We start from the raw sequence: 24,357 nt of genomic DNA, 5'->3' as shown, positions 1-24,357 counted from the left end.
GATCACATATGCGGATAATAACCAAAGGCCAAAGCAGTTGGTGCCGCCAAAAATTAATTACAAAAAAATTACAAATTAATGTAATGATGAATCGAATTGAAAAAGACTAGAAATAAAAACGTTGAATGTTTTATTACCTAGCAACCTTCAAAACGCGGAATGTTTCAATCTTGAGATTTCAAACGATTTCATTTCATAGAATGAAGATTAAGCTGCAGGTACGAAAAAATATTTCTATTCTATTTCTATTGGTTGTGTTGCATAGCCTTCGAGTTTCCCAGGCCTCAATCAGATTGTTTTTTTTTTGAGATACCTCAAGAATAAACTCAGAGCTTGGGTTCCCTGTAGGATCATTATGGAGCGAAAAAGAATGTGTAGTGAGTGTTATTTTTTTTTCTTCATATTTTCTTCATATAGCGGTATGAGAAATAAATTCGGGCAGTGATCAAAAAATGCCATTTTCCACCCAAAATTGAGGTTGCACGTTGTCTTCCCCTACCCGCTTCCAAAGTCAAGATGCGCAGTTGGTACATTGTGGTTCTTCAACCTAAGACTTTCATTGTTTTTATTTATATTTTCGACTGAATTGAATAAGTGGGCTTGAAATTGATCGAGTTCCGGTATTTTTAGATAGAATCACTATAGCGTATTAAATAATTGACCATAAAGGATATAAAAGGTCAGTTAAATACAGATATAGAGAGCCATTTCATAATTCTCATCTGCCGATACACCAATAGGTACCTGTTTCTAGTTCAGTTGTACGCGGTATGATGCTGAGATTTTGGGTGCTTTTGGGTGAGTGATCTTAGATATTTTTTTCACGATTTGCCAAATTTTTTGATTTAACAAATATGTGCTGATTTTTTTTTGTCGCTTTGGGATGGAAATTCGAATATTTCTTTAAAATAATATCGTTTATTTTCGTTGAAACCTATAATTGAAACATTTCGTGAGGTTTTAGTTTCCTCATGAACGATACAAAAAAAAATCAAATTTTTCATATACCTATTTCAAAATTTGAAAATTTCAAATATGATTTCAATCAAATTCAATCAATTCTTCGAATGATGACTTGAAGGCATTATGAGGTATTTACTGAAATAGAGTAATTTGCTATAGAATATGAAATTGAATGAAATGATAAGCGAATTTTTCAGAAACCGAAAAACGAATTCAGAAAATTTTTTTTTTTATAAATTTTTGTATTGTTATCAATATTTCATTTAATTTTATAAGATGTTTGTTTAATTGAAAATCATTGGATTTATAATTAAAAAATCGGTTCGTCCAACGTAGATACCTACAAAATAATTCTCGAAAACTATAAGAGTTATTTTTATGAAATTTCATTTGAAAATCGATTTCAGTACCTACCTAATTGATTACTCTAGCACGAAAACACCATGCAAAAATTTGAAGACTAAACAAGCAAGAAACTAAATTAAAATAATCAATTTCTCATAAGTTTAACAATATATAATCATGGAATTGGATTTAAGAAAATGTATTGCTAAGATGATCCTCAATACAATATTTTTATCGCAAATTCTTAACTCTTATAGTTTTGTAGTGAAATATTTTTGAATTTGAACTGGGTTCGAATCCTGCCTAGGGAATTTCAAAAAAATTTGTTTATATACAATAATTGAGAGTAGTGTAAAAAATTCAATGTTTCAATATTTGCTTGGAATTCGATTTTTTTCGAGATTTTTTTGATTCAATAAATTGTCTCTAAATATCTAGATCTTGAGATGTTATTCCTCTCAGACAGAAGAACAACTTAGTAGAAATAATAACTTCAAATTATTTTTTATCAGAACTATATCAATGATTTGAGTTGATCCGTTATCGTTAAGTTTCTTGTACTATTATAGTAATCAAACGAAATATCAATTATTTCCCTTTTTATCTCTATGTAAATGCTGGTGCAATATTAGATTGAATGATTTGAATATTTTGCATGTAAACAAACAAACCCATATTAGCATGATTAAAATTATCATTTTTATAAATAAAACAATTCACTATGGGTTCCGTTGTCTTAAAGGAATTTATAGATAATGTGCATCGATTTCATTGAACTAATATTTTCAGATATGTATGTCAATGTCCAGATCTTTCCGGATTTATATATTGGCTTTTGTTAATTAATAATCTTTCTTAATTATTTTTCTCTTGGCATTTTCAAGAACTATAGTTCATATCCTTCGATATTTTTTCGATTGTTGTAGCTACATCTATTGAATCATTGTATTTTTATGAACTTATGAGAAATATTAATCAATCCAGGTTATCGTTGAAGAAATCAAAAATTGTGTATAAAATATAGGAAAATTTTCTATTTTTTTATTAATAAAACAACTACGGTTTCAATGTTTCATATTGTAGTTTTCTCGTCTTTTATCCAAATATTTTGTATTCTTCCAATGAATTATCTCCGGTTAGCAAAAGTCATGCAATAAATAATTGAAAGAAACCTTCAATATTTACTTGCTTTTCCAATGATTATCTGTAGATTATTAATGGTCCTGATTTCACAAAAAAAAAAATTGTTTAAAAACATAGAAGAATAAAAGTTTCTGAAAATTCAAAATTATCAGCAAAATTAATTGAATTTTCCAATCTGTGAAAATTTCATGGAAATAATTTTTCCGCGAATGATTGCAAATATATTTATTGTTAGTAATTATAAAGCAAAACTACTTCGTTAAACGCTACTTTTAATGGTTCGTAACGTATTGTTCAAAGACTATTTAAAAAAAAGCTATTGAATGGTAATATGTTTTGTATGATGTTATTTAATAGGATATTTCTAGTGTTAATTACACATGAACATCGAAAATATTATTAGGAAACATCTAAATAGGTGGATTTTCCTTTATTTTTTCCAATAATGTACCTGCCGAAAAATACAAAGAAAAATTCTGACCTCCCAAAAATTTAGGTTTATAATTGAAAATCGAATAAAACACCTGCCTGTTTCACTATCCTGACATTTTCGCGTAAATTATGTAGATATTATCAGGATGAATAAAATTTTTTATTAAATTTGTTACCAGGAATGGTTGTTACCCATAAACGCATTGATTCTCCTAGTTCGGGAATACAATCCGTGAGTTTTGGGACAAAAAAAAATCACTCCTTGAAAATTTGTCTATATACAGGGTAAGAACTATTTAGAAGGGCCACCCACTACAGGGATATGGAAATCCGTTAGAGAGACAGGGTGGCTTAAATTACGAAAAAATTGCGTTATTTAGGGATGAGTGTGTTGGTGTGAACAGATCCGAAATATCTCCATTGGTTCTCGAGGTATCTCGAGAAAACTGAAACTCGAGATTTTTTTCTGTATAACTCATTTGTTTTTGGGGATAACTTTACGAAATTTGGTTTATAGCCATCATCCAATATAGATATACTAATGGTGTCTTCAGATTTTTTCTGTTTTCCATTGTTTCAGAGACGCGATAGTCAAGTGATGATTTCATAACAACTCTTCAAATTTGCGTACCCAGACTCGATATTTTTGTAGAGTGTAATACATTGTTGAATTCGTAATTTTTTTCATAAAAAAACCAATATGGCGTCCATAAGAAAGAAAATTGACTATCGCGTCTCTGAAAAATGGAAAACAGAAAAAATCTGAAGACACCATTTTAATCTCTATATTGAATAATGACCACAAACTGAATTTCGTGAAGTTATCTGCAGAAACGAATGAGTTATAAAGAAAAAAAGAAAATCTCAATTTTCAGTTTTTTCGAGATATCTCGGGAACCATTGGAGATATTTTGGAACTGTCCACACCAACACACTAATCCCTAAATAACGCAACTTTTTTGCAATTTAAGCCACCCTGTATCTCTAACGGTTTTCGATATCCCCTTAGTGCCCCCCTGTATAATGTGTTCTATATGTGTTGATATAAATTGCGAGAGAACAGGAAATATCAAATGATAGTGTGAAATTTGAATATTGTTAAATGAAGAATTATCAGTTGAAAATGTTAAAAATAAAAAAAATTAGGAAACAAAGTATGTAATTCAAAATGCGGATATTGAATTATTTGATATTTGTTAATAACAGCTATATATTTACAAACAATATTTTATACGTAAGTAAATGTCCATAGTTCAAATTTCCTAACTTGTTTGGCGTTTCTCCAATCAGATTTTTGTCCAATTTCATCTAACGAAAATTCCCTCAATTTTGTTGAAAACAAATATTTCAACAGTTATTTCCATAACTCGAATTTATTTTATTTTACACCAATTAAATATATTTTGACTCGGGTATTTATAATTGGCCTGCATTTTATTTTCGTAACGATATTTCTAATCGTCCAATTACAAAAATTTGAGGAACTGATTGATAAGAATAGGATATAATTATAGAGGAGAGAGGTTTGTTTAGATTGAGATAAGGAAACATATATTTGTGTCATAATGAAGATATTATTATGGTATGTTATATTATTTTGGATTTTCAATATCACCACATTCAATCCATTAGAAAGCGACTATCGCAACATGTGCTTAATGTAGAATAACATCCAACTATTTCAATCTGAGCGTATATACAGGGTGATTCATGTTTTAGTAGAAGAATTTCCCGAATTGATAATTCACATTCACCATTTATTCCCAAAAACAAATATTCCCTCCAAATCTCATCAAAATTGGAATAAAAAAATGCGAAATATTGAGGTCCCGGGAATTCACTACTTTTGTGAAAGAGCTGAAATTCCTAAGAAACTACGCAATCTGTATATCGATATATTTATATTTATCGAATATTTATTTGTTTCTTCGTTGCTATATGAAAGCAAGTATTGTTTAGTGTCATGATTTCGTGATTGTGATTGTCAAAAGAAGTGAAAAATAATAAAAAAAAATTTTCTCGTATAATGCATTTAATTTTTTTCGAAGTAGAATCTGCTTCGTGAAATGTACATTTTTAGCAAGTATTATTCGTCCTATGCCGCTTCTCTCAATTTTTCTTACCTTTTCTGTAGAAAGATTCGTCGTTGCTTTCGAAATAGACTTCAACATTGTCAATCACTTCTACATTAGAGCCAAATTTATTTCAACGGAGCATACTTTTGAGGTCTGCAAAAAGCCAGTTATCACTGGGGGCCAGATCTTGAGAATAAGTGGGTCGTCAATCAATTGGAAGCGCAATACGTTCAATCTGATCATTGTTTTAATCGATACTAGGAGCATTGTCTTTGTGAAACAGAATTTTTTTTTTTTGGATTTGCATCCTTCTTTTCTGCAAAGTGGTGTTGCCTTCTGATATCTTCAACTTCACCGCTATCTCACGCATTTTCAATTTACGATCGCTGAAAACCATTTTGTTTACTTTTTTATGTTTTCTGGAACAACTTCCAAATTAGTCTTCAATCGTCGGTTATTCTTTTACCACATTTAAAGTCAGCATATTATCTTTCAACTGTTAATGTTGCCAATGCAGCAGGTTCTGAATAACACTTATCAATTTCTCCGCTTGCATAAAAGAGCAATGTTTTATCAATACACGAAAATCGTTTTTATACATTTTGAAACAACAAGAAATTTAGCGTCACTTGACTTTCAATATATCGATCCTTGTTCGGGAAACAGAGCTCAAAAATAGTGCTAGAAACTAACTTTGCTAGACACTGGGTTTGGTGAAGAAATTCTTCAGAAAAGAATGAATTCTATTGAAAATATAGTAAAATCTTTAAAAATTGTATACAGGGTGGCCACTTTTTTAATGGGATTGTATTGGTAACTTTTAAACCATAAGAGTTAGAAGGTCGGTCAAATGGAGAAAAAGTTGCATGTATAGAAGCATTATCAAGCAGTTCAAACAAATCGAGATTATCAGGGCCGGTTATTGAGATATCATAAGAAAAGTAAATTATGTCATTTTGATTTTTCTTTTTTTCCCACTTCATTTCAAATATTATCAAAAAACGTTACAGGAATTTTTTATTTGACAGTAAATTATCCTCAATTTGACGTTATCAGATTTCGTATCCAACGTTTCGTACTCTCTGGGCCACCCTCAACCTCATTTTTTTCAATACGGACCTGCATATTTTATGACATTTTTCGAAATAACTTTTAACGCTGAATTCAACGATATATCATACAATGTCATTCGAAGTAAATTTTCAGGTGATTTTGACCCTTATCCAATTTTCTTTGGGTCGGATCTGTATTACCTTCATTTAGTTTAATTAACAACATGCAATATGCAATAAATTTCGATAAGAGAATCAACTTCACCATCTTGAACTAAATGGAACATATTAGAATCAAAGCAAGAAACCAGTGGTTTCTTGGTTCTTCTTTTATAATAATCATTTAAATATTTCAATTCATAATAATTAAACGAAAGTATCATTTAATGAATGAAAAATCAAATGATTATTCGAAAGTAAAGGAAAATTAATGAAGTAAGTGTTCGAAATGTCCACCATTTTGTAAAATGCACTTTACGGTTCTGGAACTCATACTTCTTATACATTTGCTTGTTTGGTCTCCTTGAATACCTTCCAAAACATTCTCAATTTTCTCGCGAGGTATCACTATTGTTGTATTTGTCATTTGTTCCGTTGAAACAAATTACAGAATCGAACTTATTTTGAGATCATTACGATATAATTTTTGCTAGGCTTGAGATTCAAATTTAAAATCATTGTATTCGCGTCTCTTGACTATTTTATTAACAGCTGTTTTTGAAAAATTCCATTCATTGGCCACAGTTCTCAATGTTTTTTCTGGGTTCGATTGAATTTGGGTCAGAACATTGATATCGTTAATAGACTTGTTTTTTCTTACATACACACCATTAAATTTGGATGAGGGTCTAAATCACCTGAAAATCAACTTTGAATGACATTGTATGATAAAAGTTACCAATACAATCCCATTAAAAAAGTGGCCACCCTGTATTACAGTTTACAATATGCGTTGAAGAAGAATACGATCTGTTTGCATACCTAATATGTTCGAGTATGCAGCAGTTAAATCTTGATTCAAAAGGGATAGAGAAGAAAGCGTAATTTAAACCTCCAGAATGAGCTAGTTCTTATGATCATACAAGTGGAGACAAACTTTGAACTTGGAGGAGTTCCCGAATCATCCAATTATAATTTATCATCTTCATTATCGAGTTGCTATTCAAGATTTTTTTTGAAAATTTCAAGGTTCTACGAAATAAATTGGGAAATACTTAGATAACGTCATCAATTCTGAACTATTATTTAGTTTATTAATTAATCAATAATAAACTTTAGGATATGGATCTAGCTCTTAAACATATTTGAGGAAAAATCGGACAAACTCTACAATGCAAAAAAAGTGATAATTCGAAAAAAATTAGAAGAAATAAATAAAAAACTCCAAGTTCTTCAGCATTATTGCGTTTTTGTTATTTCAAGGTCAAACAGATAAAATTCTACTAAAATAATATTGCTACGCCACTGCATACGAATCGATCTTTGTTAAGTCACCCAAAATACTCATTTAGAATACGGATGTTCTGTATAATAACAGCATTTTGTGCTGTTTTTTTAAATAGGTATGTCGCTTCAGCCTTTATCTCAGATTCATAAAGGAAATAGGACTTAGTTCTAATCTCACCTTTACCTATTGAAATTGATAAGTTTGAAAGGAAAAAGGTATCTGAATCGCATAATTTTGAATATAATTACCTATAGATAATGAAACATGTTGTGTTGGAAATAATAATCGAAGAAATTAAAATTAATGGTATCAGATCATTTTCATATTTTTTTTTGTGTCTATAGGTTTGATTGGCGTCAACAGTCAGCTAAAAATGGAAATTGATCCCGCAAAAATTACTTGGGCACATGGTGTTAACGATAAGGCTTTCCTAAAAAGTTCCTTGATGAGTAAGTAGTCATATAAAAAAAAAATTACTTAACCAAAGTTATCAATATTTTTTCCAGGCAATATCGACATGTTAGAAGCAGACATTCTGATGGGCAGATTAGTAGATGGCAAAGAAATTGAAATACCAATCATGGCGCATCCACCTAATCAAATTTCTGATCTTTCCTTAATGGATTTTCTAACCGTAGTGGACGATTTCAACAGAATGAACCCTCTCAAAAAGGGGGTGAAGTTGGATTTCAAATCGATCGAGGCATTCGAAACAGCAATAAGCAATGAACTGTTCATCAACATCACATCTGAGGTAGATTATTAAGCAGGATGATTCCCTTATCGGTTTTGTAATTTCTGACTGAAAAATATCGAAAGCTCTCCTCTTTGGTTGGGCCGAGATCAATTTATTTTCGAATGGTACGTGTTATGAATGGTATCTTTTAAGGAAAATGTCTTTTTATTGGTATTAATTGAAAATCAAATATAATCGATGACGTTACAGCCAAAAGCAATATTTAACTAAAGCTTTGAAGAATGCTATATGGCATCACAGTCAACGTTTCATCTTTGATTGTTTTGTGTTACATGCAGTGGCGGATCCAGGGGGTTAAAACTAAAAGGGGGTAATTGCTCCTTTCTCAAGCGTCGACGAAATATTCACATTTTAAGAAGCGATCAGCTTTCAACCAAGACATAATAATATATATTTGATTGATTCGGTCTTCACTTGATGGAAATTCATTTTAAATAAATAATAATACACTGCTGATTTCCACAAAATTTATTGATGTTAAATGACGACAATTGTTTCGCTACACTGTAGCTTTTTCAAGTCGGATGCTGAACTGAGCATTCCCAAAGTATAACATTCATTTAAATAGGTATTGACAACATAGTTGAGGAGAAAAATGTGTTTTAAATGAGGTAATGAGAAAATGTGATTTAAATGAGGTAATTAACATTATATTGGAGGGTGCCGCTGGTATCCTATAACGCTTTCAAAATTCAAACGTATTATCTATCTCAACCCTCCACGTTTTTTCTTGTTTTTACTATTTCCTTATCTTATGTAGGATGACTTTTTTATTTTTATGACACGCATGTTATTTTTAGTGTGTATGCCTATTGGAAATGAATTTTAATTTTGTTTTTGCATATGCAGGATATTTTTATGAATATCATTACAAAATCATATCATTTGTGTTTGTCGTTTTATCTACTGGGAAAATATTGATACATGGTAATTTTCATATCCATTACAACTCTTAACCCTACCATGGAACAACAGCCACTAGTTCTTCTTCATTTTCTTTTTTCTCTACCCGTATTCATCTTCCACTCCTGAACTCCTGGATCCAAAAATCCCGATTTCATCAAGTTTGTAGTTTCAATAGCCCTAGAGCTCTCCAGATTTGAATATGTGGGTCATCTCGAAGCGAAGATTTTCAAACATCGTCCAAGATGGCTGGACGACCTAGCTAGAACTAGCAATTGAGGAAGAAATCGCTTCAATAACTCCAAAGAAAGGCTTAGAGCATGACTTCCAGCTCCAGCTTGAAGTTCTATTGAACTCCGGTATCAGGGATGGTTTCAAGGAAGTTACGTCCTCGTTCCTATAATTTTCTCGCCTAAAGCATCATTCTTTGCATTGACTTGCAGGATCTGCTTTCGTCATTTTCTCATAACTCTATTCTCATAAGGTGCTGTCTGAGGATAAGAAACCAGTGAAATATAGCTTCAAGAAAACTAAATTATAATGGGTGTTTTTTTCGAGATATATAACTTTAAGTTGGCATTACTGTTCAAGATGGCGACCGATTTAACAGCTGTCAAGTGATTTATTTCAGTTTGGTTTGGCAATTCATCATGAATAGACTCACGCCTGGACAACGCTTGCAAATACTGCAATTTTATTTCGAAAATAATGGTTCTGTGCGGAATACGTATCGCGCACTTCGTCCATTTTATTTTGGTTAGCGATGAAGCGCACCTCTGGTTGAATGGCTACGTCAACAAACAAAACTGCCGCATTTGGAGTGAAGCTAATCCTCAAGTGTATGCCGAAACAACGTTACATCCAGAAAAACTGACTTTTTGGTGCGCTTTATGGGCTGGTGGAATCATTGGTCCGTACCTCTTCAAAAACGATGATGGCCAGAACGTTACAGTCAATGGTGATCGGTATAAAGCCATGATTACTAACTTTTTCATTCCTGAATTAAACAACCATGATGTCCAGGAGCTGTGGTTCCAACAAGACGGCGCAACATGTCACACAGGTCGTGCCACAATCGATTTATTGAAAGACACGTTTGGTGACTGCCTAATTTCACGTTTTGGACCTGTGAATTGGCCTCCAAGATCCGCAAGATTATCTTGCGGATAAATAAAATTCATGTCGATCGAATAATCCATCGTTGTTTTATTGCAATTTAAAATTCGAAATCTAAAAAAAAACACCCTTTATAACCTTTCTGGCAAATATATCGTTAAATACCTCCCACATTTTTAAGAGTCCTTTGAAATGTGTGAGTTTGGCTGTGGGACACCCTTTTTAAGACAGCCCAAACAAAACGAGTGATTCGAATTCCAATAGCAGTATCTAAAATACCAAAAACCTCACCCAAATCTAAACTAAAACAGATTTTACATAACATCTACGTACCTATTTTGATTTTCAAATGATATTACAGGCAGACTATCCTGTGTGGTTGAATGCTGATATCCTAGTGGGTCCACATGCTCCAGCTTACTCAAAACCGGTTGATGCAGCTCGTTTTCTCAAGGGAAGCAAATTGATACCTAACGCAGTGCTTTCTTTGGGCTGGACAACCAACTTCGACAGTACTCATAATTCAGGTTATACCTTTCCTCAAATCGAAGAAATGCTGTACACATTAAAACAAAACGAAGTATCCCAAAGGATTACCTTTCCTGTACGAGCTGGTTTGGTAGCAGAATCTCAGGACCAAATGACTATGTTGTTGAGGAACAACAGTCACACTCTCACCGTTTGGTCTGGTGCACGAGATGAAGGATTTGACGTTGCAAAATTGAACGAGGTGCTAGATAGTATTGAGAGTGGTAGAGTTTATGTAGATGTTCCTGAAACTCTTAGAAATCGGTTGAATATAGTCATCGGCAAGAATAAAATTAGATTATAGTTTATATAGATAGGTTAGGTTTAAGGCAATTTTATGCTCAAATTATGGTAGATACATATCTTTTTTTTAAATAGCGATTGTACTTAATTACAGTAAATTATTGATTAAAGAGAGGAGATGAGGTGATCTCTGTCCATCTAATATTTCGGATTCAATAACGTAAGACGAAATTTTGAGACATTCCTACCAAGTTGATGTTGTAATAAAAGAAAACAATTTTTAAGATATGATAAAATGTTCTCAAAAAAGAATGATCTCTTCAACAATTCACCTCAAATATAGTCTTTAATTTCTTTTGAAAAACGTTATTCTGTAGAGAAATAATATATGCCAAATAATAAATAGATACCAACTTATATTTCTATTAGCTCAAGTCTCTAGACAATATTTGGAAAATGTACTTAATTTTGGCTAACCAATAGCATATTTCATAATTTTCTTTGTTGAATAAGTCTATAGATAGATATATATTTATATAACATCTGTGCCTCAATTCTTATTATGTAATTATAAAATAATTAATACAATTACCTCATTAGGAAGATTTGATTTGAATATTGTTTTAATTTTGGAAAATGATTATCAGTTGTCCTTTTAGTGAATATTCTACTATGTAGAATGATGTATAAGAAAAATACTTTTGATGAGAGATTATTAAATTTTTTCTCTTTTAAAAAAATCAAGATTTATTAAACATTAGAGAATAAATTTGTACCTACCGCCAGGGAGATACCAGGAATCATTCACAAATTCACTTGAAAAAATTCTCGAATTCTTTTTGTGTTTGTTCCAATATTAAATTATCGTTTTGTCCAAATGTCTGTAATTTTCAATTTTGAACTCAGGTGATTAGGTTCGAATTATCGATAAAGAATTCGAAGTGAAAATACTCAATCGATTGAAATGTGTTTATCTCGGGGTTTTTATTGAAATTTTGCGGGTATACATCTAAATTTAATTCAACAAAAATTCAACTAGCAAATTAATAAATTTCAACAAAGAGATTGATTTCATTCAAAATAGACAAATTTTAAAGTCCTCACTCCATGATTTTGTGCCTATGTAAAGAGTGGCCCAGGATTTAACCATCAAAAGTTGAGGATTGGTTTTTCATGTGAAAATAAAAAAATTTTTGCAATGGATATTGATTTTGTCTTTTTCATTTTGCAAATGCAATATGTGTGGTTGAAATAAATGAAGATAGGGGTTCAAAAATATTTCAGATAAAAAACATGAAAATTTATGATTAGGTTTATTAAAGCCAAAGTAAAGATCCAAGTTACCAAGATAAAATTTTGAATATGAAAATGCAAAATAACCTTGAAGAGACCAAAATTGATTGATGTCTACTATCAAAATTTTGCCATTAGCAAAATATTAAAAACTTAAATGGAAATAAATAAGATACTATAATTTACATGATACAGAAATTAAAATAAAATTGGATACATAAAATGGCTAGTTAACATCCATAGGTATTATATACATCTTTTTCTTAAAAACTCTTAGCATTAGTTATATTTTGTAATTTTATAATTTCTACACTTTTTATAATCATATTTATCTATCTCAAAATTAACATAGAATAGCTTCCTGGAAGTTTGCCAAATGAAAAATTATTTAGTTGGCAGTTTCAATCTGCGGAAAGAATTGCATTTCAATAAATGAGCTAAAACAAGCTCAATTTCATTGAATTCTTTCTCAATCATTGTACTATATTCATGAATACTAGCTCATAAACCTAAATTTTCAATAAAAATAATTACTTACAAATTGTCTTTCAACGAATTTTCCAAAAGTAACTCAATGTCTCAAGAAGCTGTTATTAAAAATTGCACAATACAATTAATTGAAAATTAATAAATTGAATTTTTCCAATATGAAAATATTCAAATTGTCTGGTCAAATTTTTTAAACTCGAAAAGCAATGAATAAAGTGTATTTTAATAAATTTTATTAAAAAAATCCTTCAACATTCCAGAAAGCAAAAGTATTTGTCTTTATATATAAGGAAATTTTGCCACATTGACGTTATATAACTGGGAACTTTTTATATAGTGTTTGTGATGATTTGAAAACAATGATAATATAAACTCGGTTCAATATAAAACAAATAGTTGTGAATATTTACATAAATACATTAAAATTGCATGAACAGGATACTCATCTGCTCGAAAAAAAAATAGTGATTCCGAAAAAACCCATTCTGTTACCTACCCTTGAATTAAAATGACCAATTCATAAATTTCATAAATGTCAAAAAATACAAGAACGGTTCATCAAAATTTTCGAACTAAAATATTTCGTTATTCGATTTTTCGAGATCACAAATTAATACTAAAAATCGGCCAACAAAACACCCTGTCACTTGAATCACATTAAAAAATAATGAGTATGAAAAAAATTCGTCTAAAAAATAAAAACAATATCCCATTGTCACAAGAGTACTTAGCACATAAACAAATGAAATTGGTGAAGTGAGTTTATATTTTCTAAAAATGTGAAACCTGATCAACCTGAGAATTGTAAGTTTCCAATTGAAATAAAATCTATTTATGTGCACAGTCATCATTGTTTCTCATTTATACACTGATATCACAACATTACAGAAAATCCAAAGTGTCCATATGTTTCTTGTACATTATTTCTTTCTCATTTTTGCATCTGTTTCTCCCCATACACACTCTAAGCGTCACAACGTCGATTTTTTTTTACACACTACCTCTGTATTTCAAACTTATTTCTTTCTCCCGGAACAGTTCTTTACTGTTTATCATAAGATATTAATATTGTAGGGAATTAAAGTTAGAAATTTTTTCGATTTTATTTACAGGATGCAGCATGCTGCTGAACAACAGCTACTACTACCGCCTTTGCTTTTCTGCCTTTGATCTGAAACAGAAATTCTGCTGAAAAATTTTCAAAGTGAAATTTGTAGAATCGCGCTTGTTCTAGGGGAATATAGTAAATAAATTTTGCCAAATGTCTGTAATTTCGTATTTTTGAACCGAGCATGGGTTCGACTCACTGATGAAGTGTTCGATGTCAAAATCAATTATGTATGTGTGGCAGCTGTGTACTCTTGAACGGAATTTTTTAGAAATTTGAAAGTTCAAGGTTCAGAAAACTTGGTTAAGTTCGTTAATGAGCAAAACCAGTTTGATGATTCCAGAGTTCTAACCCTCAGATGGAATAGTGAAATGAATGTTCATGCAAAATTTGATGACAGACTTGTTTAAAAAAATTTCAGCTGATTTCAGGAAGGTTCGAAGAAATGCCGGGATTCAAGAATTTCAATGGGTTGTGAAGTTCATGGCAAGAAATGCTATAAATTTCAATATAAAGACCAAATGTGATAAAAGGTATTATGTTGAAAGTATTACATAATTCTATGTTGTCACTTTGAGATTCTTGCAAAATTTTGTGAAAAAATTAAATGAATATGAATAAGAACAAGTATGCAGAAGTTTCCGATTTAACGTCAGTGTGTTTTTACATTTATTAATATATTTAAAATAATAACAATTTGAAATTTATTACCTTGCGAATTAGGCTCAGGTAGATTTTCCCTCGGTACCAGATGCATGACAGTTGTTTTACCAAAAGGTAGTCCCAGAGCCCCAAGTGTTACGTTACTGTGTAAGAAACGACCCTGGTAGATAAGTCGTAGTATTTCAGCCTTTGAAACAGCCTCATGACGCCAATCTATAAACAAAAAATATAAATCAGTTGCTGCTATTAACTTGATTCAAAAAACGAAAATTATGTGGTTTCCAAAGATGATTTGGATAATATTTTCTCTAAAAATGAATAGGTGTTATAAACATTTTTATTGGGTTTTTCATTCATCATGCAATGTTTTTCAATGGTTTACAGATTCTCAAAAATCAATCACAAATCATTTTTTCTTCTTTACCTATCCTAGGCCTCTGTGGGACCTCTCTAAAAGGTGACTTTTTATTTTTTTCTAATGAAACTGACTATACAGGCTGTTCCTAAACTGTAGATACAAACAAAGAAGGGTGATTATTTATGTTATGTTTGAGTTGTCGGGAAAATGAAAATTTAAACCAGTATAGAGGTAAGACAAAAAATATCACCCTATAGATTTTCACAAGCAATTGATTGTCTCTTTTTCGCATTTGTTAAAAAATCTTAGGATTTGGAACATTCCTCAAAATAAAAGAAAATAATAAAACATTGTGTAAAATTTGCAATATTCCTTCTCCCACCAAAGAAATCAAATCAAATTAAAATAGTTGATTGGCCAATAAAATCTCTCGTGAAACTCGCATATATGCATTAACTACTTCATAGTAAATCAATAAAATAATTATCAAATGTGCGTGGAAGTAGGTATGACAGAATTGGACATTGGACAAGCTCATCATTTGGACTACAAAGACCTACCTTCTGGCCAGTTATCAAACACATGTTGTGCTATGTCACCTGCTGATTCACTGGGACTGAATATGAATTCCTTTGTCTTGCCACTCACTAAGATCAAGCGCAAATTAATCTGAAAAGAAAGAAGAGAATAACTTAAAAACACATAATCTCTTCAATTACTGCCAGTAGTGCCAGTCATCAACTTCTTTTCTCATGACTCATGTCTACTTTATTGCACCATTTATACTGAAGAAATCCTTCTTTTTTATCATGTGAATATACTGTTCCACAAGAATTCACATCTCAATACGCACAAACCGAAAATAAAATCTTTTTTTTTCTGAATTCATAAAATTAATATTCAAAATGTCATCTCCTCAAAACCACTAAGGGTAGAACTGAGCGATGGAAATCGTTAATTTCTGTTATTTTTATAAATCTCACAATTTTTGAGGGGTCGTATCCACAATATCTATAATTTTTAAAAAATTAAGCTGGGAATGGTCGCAAACAGTGGTAATCTCCGTCCGTAAACACGATAACTCCAGAACGGAAAAAATGAGAAACTAGAAGTTTGTTAATTGGCGAAATTCGATCTAGAGGAAATTTTGCATTTGGATGTAGAATTACAATTCCAAGCTTCGAGCAAAATTTAATGATCATCGCGTAAACAAAACATCGAACGAAATACGAAAAAAAAATCATATCAGAACAATAGCTCATTCAAGAAGATTATTGAGAAATACAATATAAATATAATTTCCAATCGGGTTGAAATTTTGCGTGTATACAGGGTGATTCACCGGGATGGCCTATTAGACGTTTATGGAAAACTAATCATAGTTTTGAGCTGAAAATTTGCACATTGTGTTTTGAGACAATGATCTTTCTCCCTAAAATATTTTCAGATTTCTACAACTTTTGGTTATACCGGAAACAGACTACTACTTCCTTATTTCAAATGGCACACCCAGTATATTATTGCATCATTAGATAGCTTTTTTGATGACAATTTCGGCAATATGCCAATACCTTGGGTAAAAACTCAATGGTTCATGTTCAAATGAGATTCTCATTAAAAAAATGGTGGCGATGAGGATTTACATTTTTTTTTCTAATATGAAAATCTATGGTTTTTATGAGTTTGAGTTGTGCAAGTTCATAATCTTCTGATGAATACCCTATACATTATTGGCCCGCAAATAGTCTTATAATACTACGTATTTGCGGAATCGAAAAAAAAAATTTTTTTTCGATAAACGCTTTTTCCGCCGAAAAATTAAAAAAATGTGAGTCCTCATCGCCACCATTTTTTTAATTAGAATCGCATTAACTCATGAACCGGCATGAACAGGCTTGGAGCTCGGTAATTAGCTCTGAAATAAGCAACAAAAAAAAAAGAGAAACAAACTCGTGTCAAAAATTGACATCAAAGTAGACTCGAAAAAGGCATAGTTTGAAACGGGATTTAGATTTTAACCTTCAAAATTCTTGAATCGTATTCTTAACCTATTAGTATCGAAGGGAGTTTATACCAAAAAGGTGTAAGTATTCCAAAAAAATATTTAAGAAGTGATTTTTATAAAAAGAAACTCTGCCTCAGCATCAACTGATTGCTGAATGTGGAAAAGAGGAATTGAAAGGTTGGTTTCACACCTCACTGCTCTATATCAGAATAGTTGAGCGTAAAATTACTCTATTACACAATGAGGAAGACAATGTACGATTAAGACTCCATAGTCCATACTACAAGACTATAAATTTTGTATTATATTATCTGTGAATCTTTCCCAGAAATTCACTTTCTTCCACACAATGAAATGCACACAATTTACGCTTGGGTTGCCCAATTTTGGTGATTGTTGTCTGCTGATGTGGAGGAGAATTTCATGAATTTTCCTCAATGGAACAATGCTCCAGAAGAATGGAATTTCATAAGCATGTAAATATTGGTATTGCCATCACATTAACTAATTATGACATTTTTAAATGCAAAATCTAAACATGACAAAAAATTCGAATTATTTTAATTTTTCGAATCTTGGACCTAGACATTTTGCATTATTTTAAACAACATTCAATATTTTTGAGCGCTCGTCCCCGGTCAGAGCGTTATACAGGATTAGAACTATTTAGATTTGCACTTCAGGGATATCGAAAACTGTTAGAGATACAGGGTGGCCTAAATTACAAAGTTGCGTTATTTATGGATTAGTGTGGTGGTGTTAACAGATCCAAAATATCTCCAATGGTTCCCGAGATATCTTGAAAAAACTGAAAATCAAGATTTTCTTTTTTTTTGTATAATTCATTTGTTTCTGGAGATAACTTCACGAAATTCGGTTTGTAGTCATTATCCAATATAGAGATTCTAATGGTGTCGTCAGATTTTTTCTGTTTTCCATTGTTTCAGAGAAGCGATAATCAATTTTTTTTTCTTATGGACGTCATATTGGCTTTCCTTATGAGATGATAAAGAAAAAAATTACGAATTCAACAATGTATCACACTCTACAAAAATATCGAGTCTAGATACGCAAAGTTGATGAGTTGTCATGTGAAATCATCACTTGACTATCGCGTCTCTGAAACAATGGAGAATAGAAAAAAAGACACCATTAGTATCTCTCTATTGGATAATGGCTATAAACCAAATTTCGTGAAGTCATCTCCAAAAACAAAGGACTTATACAGAAAAAAAAGAAAATCTCGATTTTCAGTTTTTTCGAGATATCTCGGGAACCAATGAAGATATTTCGGATCTGTTCACACCAACACACTTATCCCTAAAAAAACAAAACTTTTTTGTAATTTAAGCCACCCTGTCTTTCTAACGGTTTTCGATATCCCTGCAGTGGCCCTCTAAATAGTTCTAACCCTGTATAATTTCGTCAATATTGACAAAGGGATGATCTCAAAAGAAAAGGTTCGACTAGCTGATGAACAAAATCTGGTCGTACGAAATTTAGTTTTTCTGGTTATCTCAAAACAAAGAGAACCAGAAAAAATTCAAAATTATCTGATAAAAAAACTCAATATTTCAGTTACAATCCGACCCTGTTGAAATTTTGCCTGTAGACATATACAATAATATATATAGGTATATTTCAGAACTTGGATATAACAGGTCTTATTGTATAGGAAATAATTTGGTTTAATCCTTTATTTTCTAAACGTTTCGGAGATATCTCTCCTTCTTCAGTAGTATAAAATTCTGTAAAAATCAGGACGATCACTAATCACATTACAACAATAAAAAGTATTAATTAATTAACCAATTACAATCAAATTATTTCCTATACAATAAGACCTGTTATATCCAAGTTCTGAAATATACCGTATATACTAAACAGGTAACAAGTACACCTCGATTTATATACAATAATAGCATATATCGAAAAGTTATGTATATTCACAGATTCAAGCTTGATGCAAAATTTCATTTGGATCACATGATCAGAACCGTAGAAAATTCAAGCAGAATAACGAAAAGAATGTAGTTAATGAAAGTAAACTTATCACCTGAATGTTCATGTTTATCGTATCATCTAGATTCTAGATGAACTAGCCAACAATAATGACATCATTAAAAATCCAATCTCATCAATTATTGAATAAATAAGATTTGTTTTTTCATCACAAACATTCCTAAACTTATGAAAAAGTCATATATTATGGTAAATATAATTACAAAAAAAATTATAATAAATTATCTTGATTCAAACCCAAGGGCATTCACAGTGAAATACCTATGTATAATTTTCTTCTCAGAAACGATTAGATGAAAGTATTGGCATGAAATGTTATAAAAAAAAATACTACTACTAAATTCAAAACAAAATTATTTCTCGTAAACTTGTGAACTTATACCTACTCAGGAAATTGAGCATATTCAATGTTACAATACGACAAATATTTAATTTCCAAGCTTTTATATGGGATATTCAATTGTTCTATAACAAATGCATACTTTAAAAGAGTGCGAAAGGAAGTGATACCAAAAATTCTGATAAGATTATAATAGTGTAATTGAATTTTTTATAACGACAATGCGAATCATTCAGAGAAATTGAGGAATAACATTAAATTAAATATGGAATTATCACTCACTTCAAGATAATTAATGAATATTGAATTAATTGTTAGCTCAACACCACTTTAATTCTTGCATACAGAATATATCGTTGTGATAATCAGAGAAGAAATTATACTGTCCCTGAAGTTTGAAATGAGTTCACATTATAACTGGACTGATGACATTTTTAGTTTCCAAGTGAAACACTTTAATTTGATGATATGCATAAGACAACAGCTTAATGTGAAGTAGGAATAATATAATGATAAAAGAAAGTTATATAAATATGGCTTATTCATCGTAAAATTCTCTTAAAGATTGAATTACACAGGAAGTAAGAGAGACAACTAAATACATCAATCCCACTTTTTAATATGAGGAGAATATGAATATTTTTTAAGAAGCCTTGGTAAAAATAATTCATATGAATTATAAGTAATACGCAATGTTAAAAATTACTAAAATTTAATTCTTGTACTATATCATTCAATACAAACAAGTTTGAACAGAATGCACCAAATAATTGCAATGATAAATAGTAGTAGTTTCATAGTACAAATAAGTATAATGAAAAACAAGACGTCATCCAATCCAACATTTTTTGCACAAAATGAAGTGACTAACAATTCCTCTGATAGATAATTAGAAATTATCCAGTGCTGAAAAACATGTTGATGAAATGTTAAATTTTCATATTATTATTCAATAATATAGATTCCTCAATATTAGTATTCACATTACAAATTTGTGAATACTTTTTACAATCAAAAAATCCTATAAAGAAGAAGTATGTTTTGGATCTTCAAGCTTTTCATGAATACAAATGACACGAAAACATTCCTCTTTGTGGGGGAGGATATGAAAAAAAACGCAAGCATGTCACCCACACAATCCAACTGCATTAACTGCTATTTCAATGCATTTATCATATAGTTGAAAATTTTATATCTTAATAGGAAAACTACAATTACATCGAATAAAATACATTTCACAAGAAATTATATCAAGAATTCGTCACATTGGAATAGAAACCCAAAAATTTCAAACCTTGTAACATAATAAATATGCATACACACATTCAAAGTGCATCAAAATTAGAAATTTTGCAACCATTCTTTATAAACAGAATATAGGTCGCCTCTTGAATGTCACCAAGAGAAACAATTCATTCAATAAAAATTCGAAGGGTGCGGTTTTTATATTTACCTTATCAGCTGGTATATGTCTAGAACCCATTATTACAGCCAGTAATTCGCCTCAAATGACTCCGTTTTAGGAGTTTGAAGCCCGAAATTCTCAAAATTTAAGAATCATTACTCCATTGTGGATGGTAGGCTGGGACTTTCTAATGGCAAGTATCCATTCATAAAAGAACTTCTACAGAAAACTTCAGTTCACGAATTGTATTGCGTTTTGAATAACACTTGGGACCTCACAGAAGCTCGAAAAAATTCAGTCTACATTACGAACTAAACATAATTAATCCTTGTAATATAACAATAATACAATGGACAAAGTAATTTCTAAACCTTCAACGCGCAAGCGTTGATTACTGTTATGGTGAAATGATTGTTCTTGAGTTAATAGATAGATGGTGCTATTTCATTTTGTAGCTTCTTCATTGTTAACTTTGATTCTATTATCATTTGGACATTATATTTAATTCAATCAATGTTTACACAAATGATTTCAATGAATTTAATTAATTACAGTTTTATTTCCTCCAGTTAATTTGTTGCATCTATCGAGACACCCCTAGATTTAGGTATGTGGGACTGGGGACATCCTTCAAAATTTTGACACTAGCGACTAACCTCAATAAACAAGAAAAAAAAAGGAGAGATCGCTAAAGTGTACTATCACTTTTTATTAATTGTAGTGTGAAATAAAAGTAGAATGTCTTCTCCCGAAAATGAAAATAAATGCTCATCACATGAAAATTCTTCTCCAGAATCAGATATATTAGAATATCTCAAGGTGAGCACCTACACTCATTTCACCCATCAATGCATTCCAAATGAGAAACTAATTTTCAGATAAAATTGGAAAACGTTATTAAATTTCGCGATAGGTATTTCGAAGAGCATAGTTTAGAAGATGCTATTCATAAAAATGATGATCTCAAGAAGCTTCAAGCTGAAACCCTAAAAATATTTGATGAAAATGAAACAGCTGCAACTCAAATAAATAAGGCACAATATTTTTTTATGAAAGGAGCCCTATTAAATGTCGTTTCCGAATATAATAAAGATGCTGAAAATTTACTTTCAAAGGCAATAAAATTAGATAGAAAACTAGTAGAAGCTTGGAATGAGCTTGGAGATTGCTATTGGAAAAATGATGAGTTTAAGAAATCACAAAGCTGTTTTGAAGGAGCTTTAAAAGAGGTATGTATTTGGTAATTGTAAATGAAATAATACAGAATGGCTGGATATTGGAATTCAATATACATTTCAAAATTTTCAGAGGAAGAATAAAGTTTCCCTGCGAAATCTTTCTATGTTATCAAGGCAAGAAGTTGTAAATTTGAAAGCTGAACGCATTGCCAATGTTGAAAAAGGTCTGAATTATGCCAAGGAAGCAGTACAGTTAGATCCCCAAGATGGACTCTCATGGTGTTGTTTAGGCAATGCTCATCTTTCATATTTTTTTTATGTTCAACAAAATCCAAAAATTATGAAGCAATCTATTAGCGCCTATTTTCAAGCGGTAGGTCAGAAAATCCTTTTTTTTTTAGAAGTAACCCTTAAACACAATTCATTTTCAGGAAAAGGACATAGTTGCTAGAAGTTCACCTGATTTACATTACAATAAAGGAATTGTAGGTATAAGTAATTTGACTTGAATAATGCTCTACTTATTCAATTTCTTAGGTTTTAAAATATAAACAAGAATTTAAAGAAGCTTTAGAATCTTTTAAAAAAGCTAGTTTATATGATCCAGCTTGGGACAGACCAAAGGTTAGAGAGCAACAACTTGTACAATATCTGAATGACATAGTAGAATTGGTTTCAACCAAAGGAAAAATGAAAAACAAAAGATTGAAAAACCTTCTCAATTCTATAAATTCCAAACATTTGGGACCATATCTAGAAGATACAAAAAACATTGTTACTGGTGCTAATGCAAAATTAATCCCAGTAAATATTCAAGGACTGACAGCTGGTTTGAATGAATTGAAAGTTTTGTTGGGAAAAGTGGTTTGCTCAGTAAGAAACGAAGAAACAGTTCCTTTGTGAGTACCATCTTTATGAAATCTTGAAAACATTTCCAAAATTTTAAATCCAAATTTGTGTGTTACAAATGCTGAAGCATATATTTCTGTGTAATGGACATTTTATAGTTCAGCGCCATCTATTGCTAAAGAAAATTATTAATCATAGGACCAGTATCTATCATAAAACTGTGTTTTCATTGAAGTGATTTTTTTCAGTACTTTTTGCATGGTAGATGAAACAGGAGATTGTGTTGTAGTCACATTATTCAATTTAGCAGATGGAAAGGGAGTTATAATTGGTGATTCTATAGCAATTCCTGAACCTTTGGTGACTGATGTTGATTTTGAGTACAATTCTGTTGTGAGTGATTGTTTTAATATTTATAATTGATTGTTGAAGGAATTGATGAATAATTTGTTGAATTCTTCCTGTAGGTTTGAGGATTTCAGATTTTATCATAAATATTAAAATGTACTCTATAATATAGAGTATCCCATAACTTATCAGCCATAGTCTAACAGGTGATACTAGAGGTCATTGCCTCTGCTTTACAGGGTACGAAACTGTAAAAAGCGCCCTCTGGGAATTAAGAAATTGGATTTCTCACCTTGAAAAAGCTTGTATAAAATTTTGGATTTAATATCTTATCAGTTTTAAAAATACTGCAATTGAACAATCTGGCTGTGGAAACACTATTCTATGTGATTTGTGTTGAAAAAAGAAGTAACAAACCATATCTTCATTCTATTTTTATTGTAGGGATATAAGTTCAGACTTATACGTGTGGAAACGCCAATTCTTCTAGCAGTCAACGGCAAACTCCTTCAAAAAGACCAAACAGCAGGTGTTCAAATGTCCATTTCCAGAAAATTTGATTGACAGTCATTTCTTCCCACAGAGGATTGAGGAATAAATTGTGTTTTGAGACATCAGTGAAACTTTTTGTGTACTAATAAAAATGTGATTGATTACAATATCTTAAACGTCTAAAATTTAACTAATATTTTAATTTTTAACTGTCCATGTAGTATGTTTCACAAATGGCTGTGAATAGACCAGAACTATTTAGATGATTTCGGATCTATGACTGATTTTAAAAGAACAATGAGTGAATCTATTTGATGTATGATTTATTGTCAAAAAAATAGCATTTTTGTGGATATATTATATTATGATTTTGTAAATACTTATCACTGAATAAAAACATTGAAATATTTTTTCCACTAATAGAAACTCCTCAATATATTCTTCATGGCAAAGAGGTTTATACTATTTTTTGAAAAAAAGGGGAAGACTTGGTTAGTGACAAAAATAGAGATATAAATTTGAACATTGAATTTTAACTCTAAACAGATTCTATAAAAGTAGAGTAATTAATCAAAGTACTCTTCAAAATGAAATACCATCAAAATAAGAAATTTATTCCTTACATCAAAATGATTTTGACAAAAGAAAACAGTTGAATCAATTATTACAAATGCTTTCGTATGACACTCAGTTTATACCTAACCTACTTCCAAATGACGTCACTGACACCATGTTGGTTAGAATTGTGCGAATTTAATGTTTTTTTTTGTGTTCAATAAGCATAAGCATCAATGTATAATTTG

The 24,357-nt window shown here is 30.8% G+C and overlaps 3 protein-coding genes across 5 annotated transcripts; 2 read left to right on the top strand and 1 right to left on the bottom strand.

Moving 5' to 3' along the window:
• Nucleotides 1–601: 601 nt before the first annotated feature.
• Nucleotides 602–11,614, top strand: LOC123685236 (protein FAM151B). Of its 3 annotated transcripts, XM_045624858.1 has the most exons (5): nt 602–679; nt 741–798; nt 7,802–7,906; nt 7,964–8,211; nt 10,595–11,614. In XM_045624858.1, exons 2-5 carry the CDS (start codon nt 771–773, stop codon nt 11,063–11,065), a joined length of 852 nt encoding a protein of 283 aa, XP_045480814.1. In that variant the 5' UTR covers nt 602–679; nt 741–770; the 3' UTR covers nt 11,066–11,614. The 3 variants fall into 3 exon arrangements, with proteins under 3 accessions (XP_045480814.1, XP_045480815.1, XP_045480816.1); XM_045624859.1 differs by lacking the exons at nt 602–679; nt 741–798 and adding an exon at nt 7,554–7,572; XM_045624860.1 differs by lacking the exons at nt 602–679; nt 741–798 and adding an exon at nt 7,654–7,672.
• A 688-nt stretch (nt 11,615–12,302) lies between these two features.
• On the bottom strand, nt 12,303–21,071 carry LOC123685237 (ubiquitin-like protein 3). Its single transcript, XM_045624862.1, has 4 exons — nt 20,736–21,071; nt 15,476–15,584; nt 14,606–14,770; nt 12,303–13,957 (listed from the first exon to the last, which is right to left on the bottom strand). Exons 1-4 carry the CDS (start codon nt 20,763–20,765, stop codon nt 13,893–13,895), a joined length of 369 nt encoding a protein of 122 aa, XP_045480818.1. The 5' UTR covers nt 20,766–21,071; the 3' UTR covers nt 12,303–13,892.
• Nucleotides 21,072–21,318: 247 nt separating this feature from the next.
• LOC123685233 (tetratricopeptide repeat protein 5-like) lies at nt 21,319–23,963 on the top strand. Its single transcript, XM_045624853.1, has 7 exons — nt 21,319–21,506; nt 21,566–21,916; nt 21,996–22,238; nt 22,297–22,350; nt 22,403–22,764; nt 22,963–23,107; nt 23,507–23,963. The coding sequence occupies exons 1-7, from the start codon at nt 21,426–21,428 to the stop codon at nt 23,624–23,626; spliced, it is 1,356 nt and encodes a 451-aa protein (XP_045480809.1). The 5' UTR covers nt 21,319–21,425; the 3' UTR covers nt 23,627–23,963.
• Nucleotides 23,964–24,357: the final 394 nt, after the last annotated feature.

This window comes from Harmonia axyridis, chromosome 7 (genome assembly GCF_914767665.1).
Source record: "Harmonia axyridis chromosome 7, icHarAxyr1.1, whole genome shotgun sequence".
Classification (NCBI taxonomy): Eukaryota; Metazoa; Arthropoda; class Insecta; order Coleoptera; family Coccinellidae; genus Harmonia; species Harmonia axyridis.
This window is presented reverse-complemented; position numbering and strand designations above follow the sequence as displayed.

What these genes read in the sequence shown, in the direction of transcription:
- LOC123685233 (XM_045624853.1), top strand. Translation starts at nt 21,426, where the DNA reads ATGTCTTCTCCCGAAAATGAAAATAAATGCTCATCACATGAAAATTCT. An exon ending in TTAGCGCCTATTTTCAAGCG is followed by an intron (nt 22,239 to 22,296) that starts GTAGGTCAGAAA and finishes ATTCATTTTCAG; the next exon opens with GAAAAGGACATAGTTGCTAG. An exon ending in AACGAAGAAACAGTTCCTTT is followed by an intron (nt 22,765 to 22,962) that starts GTGAGTACCATC and finishes GATTTTTTTCAG; the next exon opens with TACTTTTTGCATGGTAGATG.
- LOC123685236 (XM_045624858.1), top strand. Translation starts at nt 771, where the DNA reads ATGATGCTGAGATTTTGGGTGCTTTTGG. An exon ending in GAGATTTTGGGTGCTTTTGG is followed by an intron (nt 799 to 7,801) that starts GTGAGTGATCTT and finishes TTGTGTCTATAG; the next exon opens with GTTTGATTGGCGTCAACAGT. An exon ending in CCTAAAAAGTTCCTTGATGA is followed by an intron (nt 7,907 to 7,963) that starts GTAAGTAGTCAT and finishes TATTTTTTCCAG; the next exon opens with GCAATATCGACATGTTAGAA.
- LOC123685237 (XM_045624862.1), bottom strand. Translation starts at nt 20,765, where the DNA reads ATGGGTTCTAGACATATACCAGCTGATAAG. An exon ending in GACATATACCAGCTGATAAG is followed by an intron (nt 15,585 to 20,735) that starts GTAAATATAAAA and finishes CTTTCTTTTCAG; the next exon opens with ATTAATTTGCGCTTGATCTT. An exon ending in GTTTGATAACTGGCCAGAAG is followed by an intron (nt 14,771 to 15,475) that starts GTAGGTCTTTGT and finishes TTTTGTTTATAG; the next exon opens with ATTGGCGTCATGAGGCTGTT.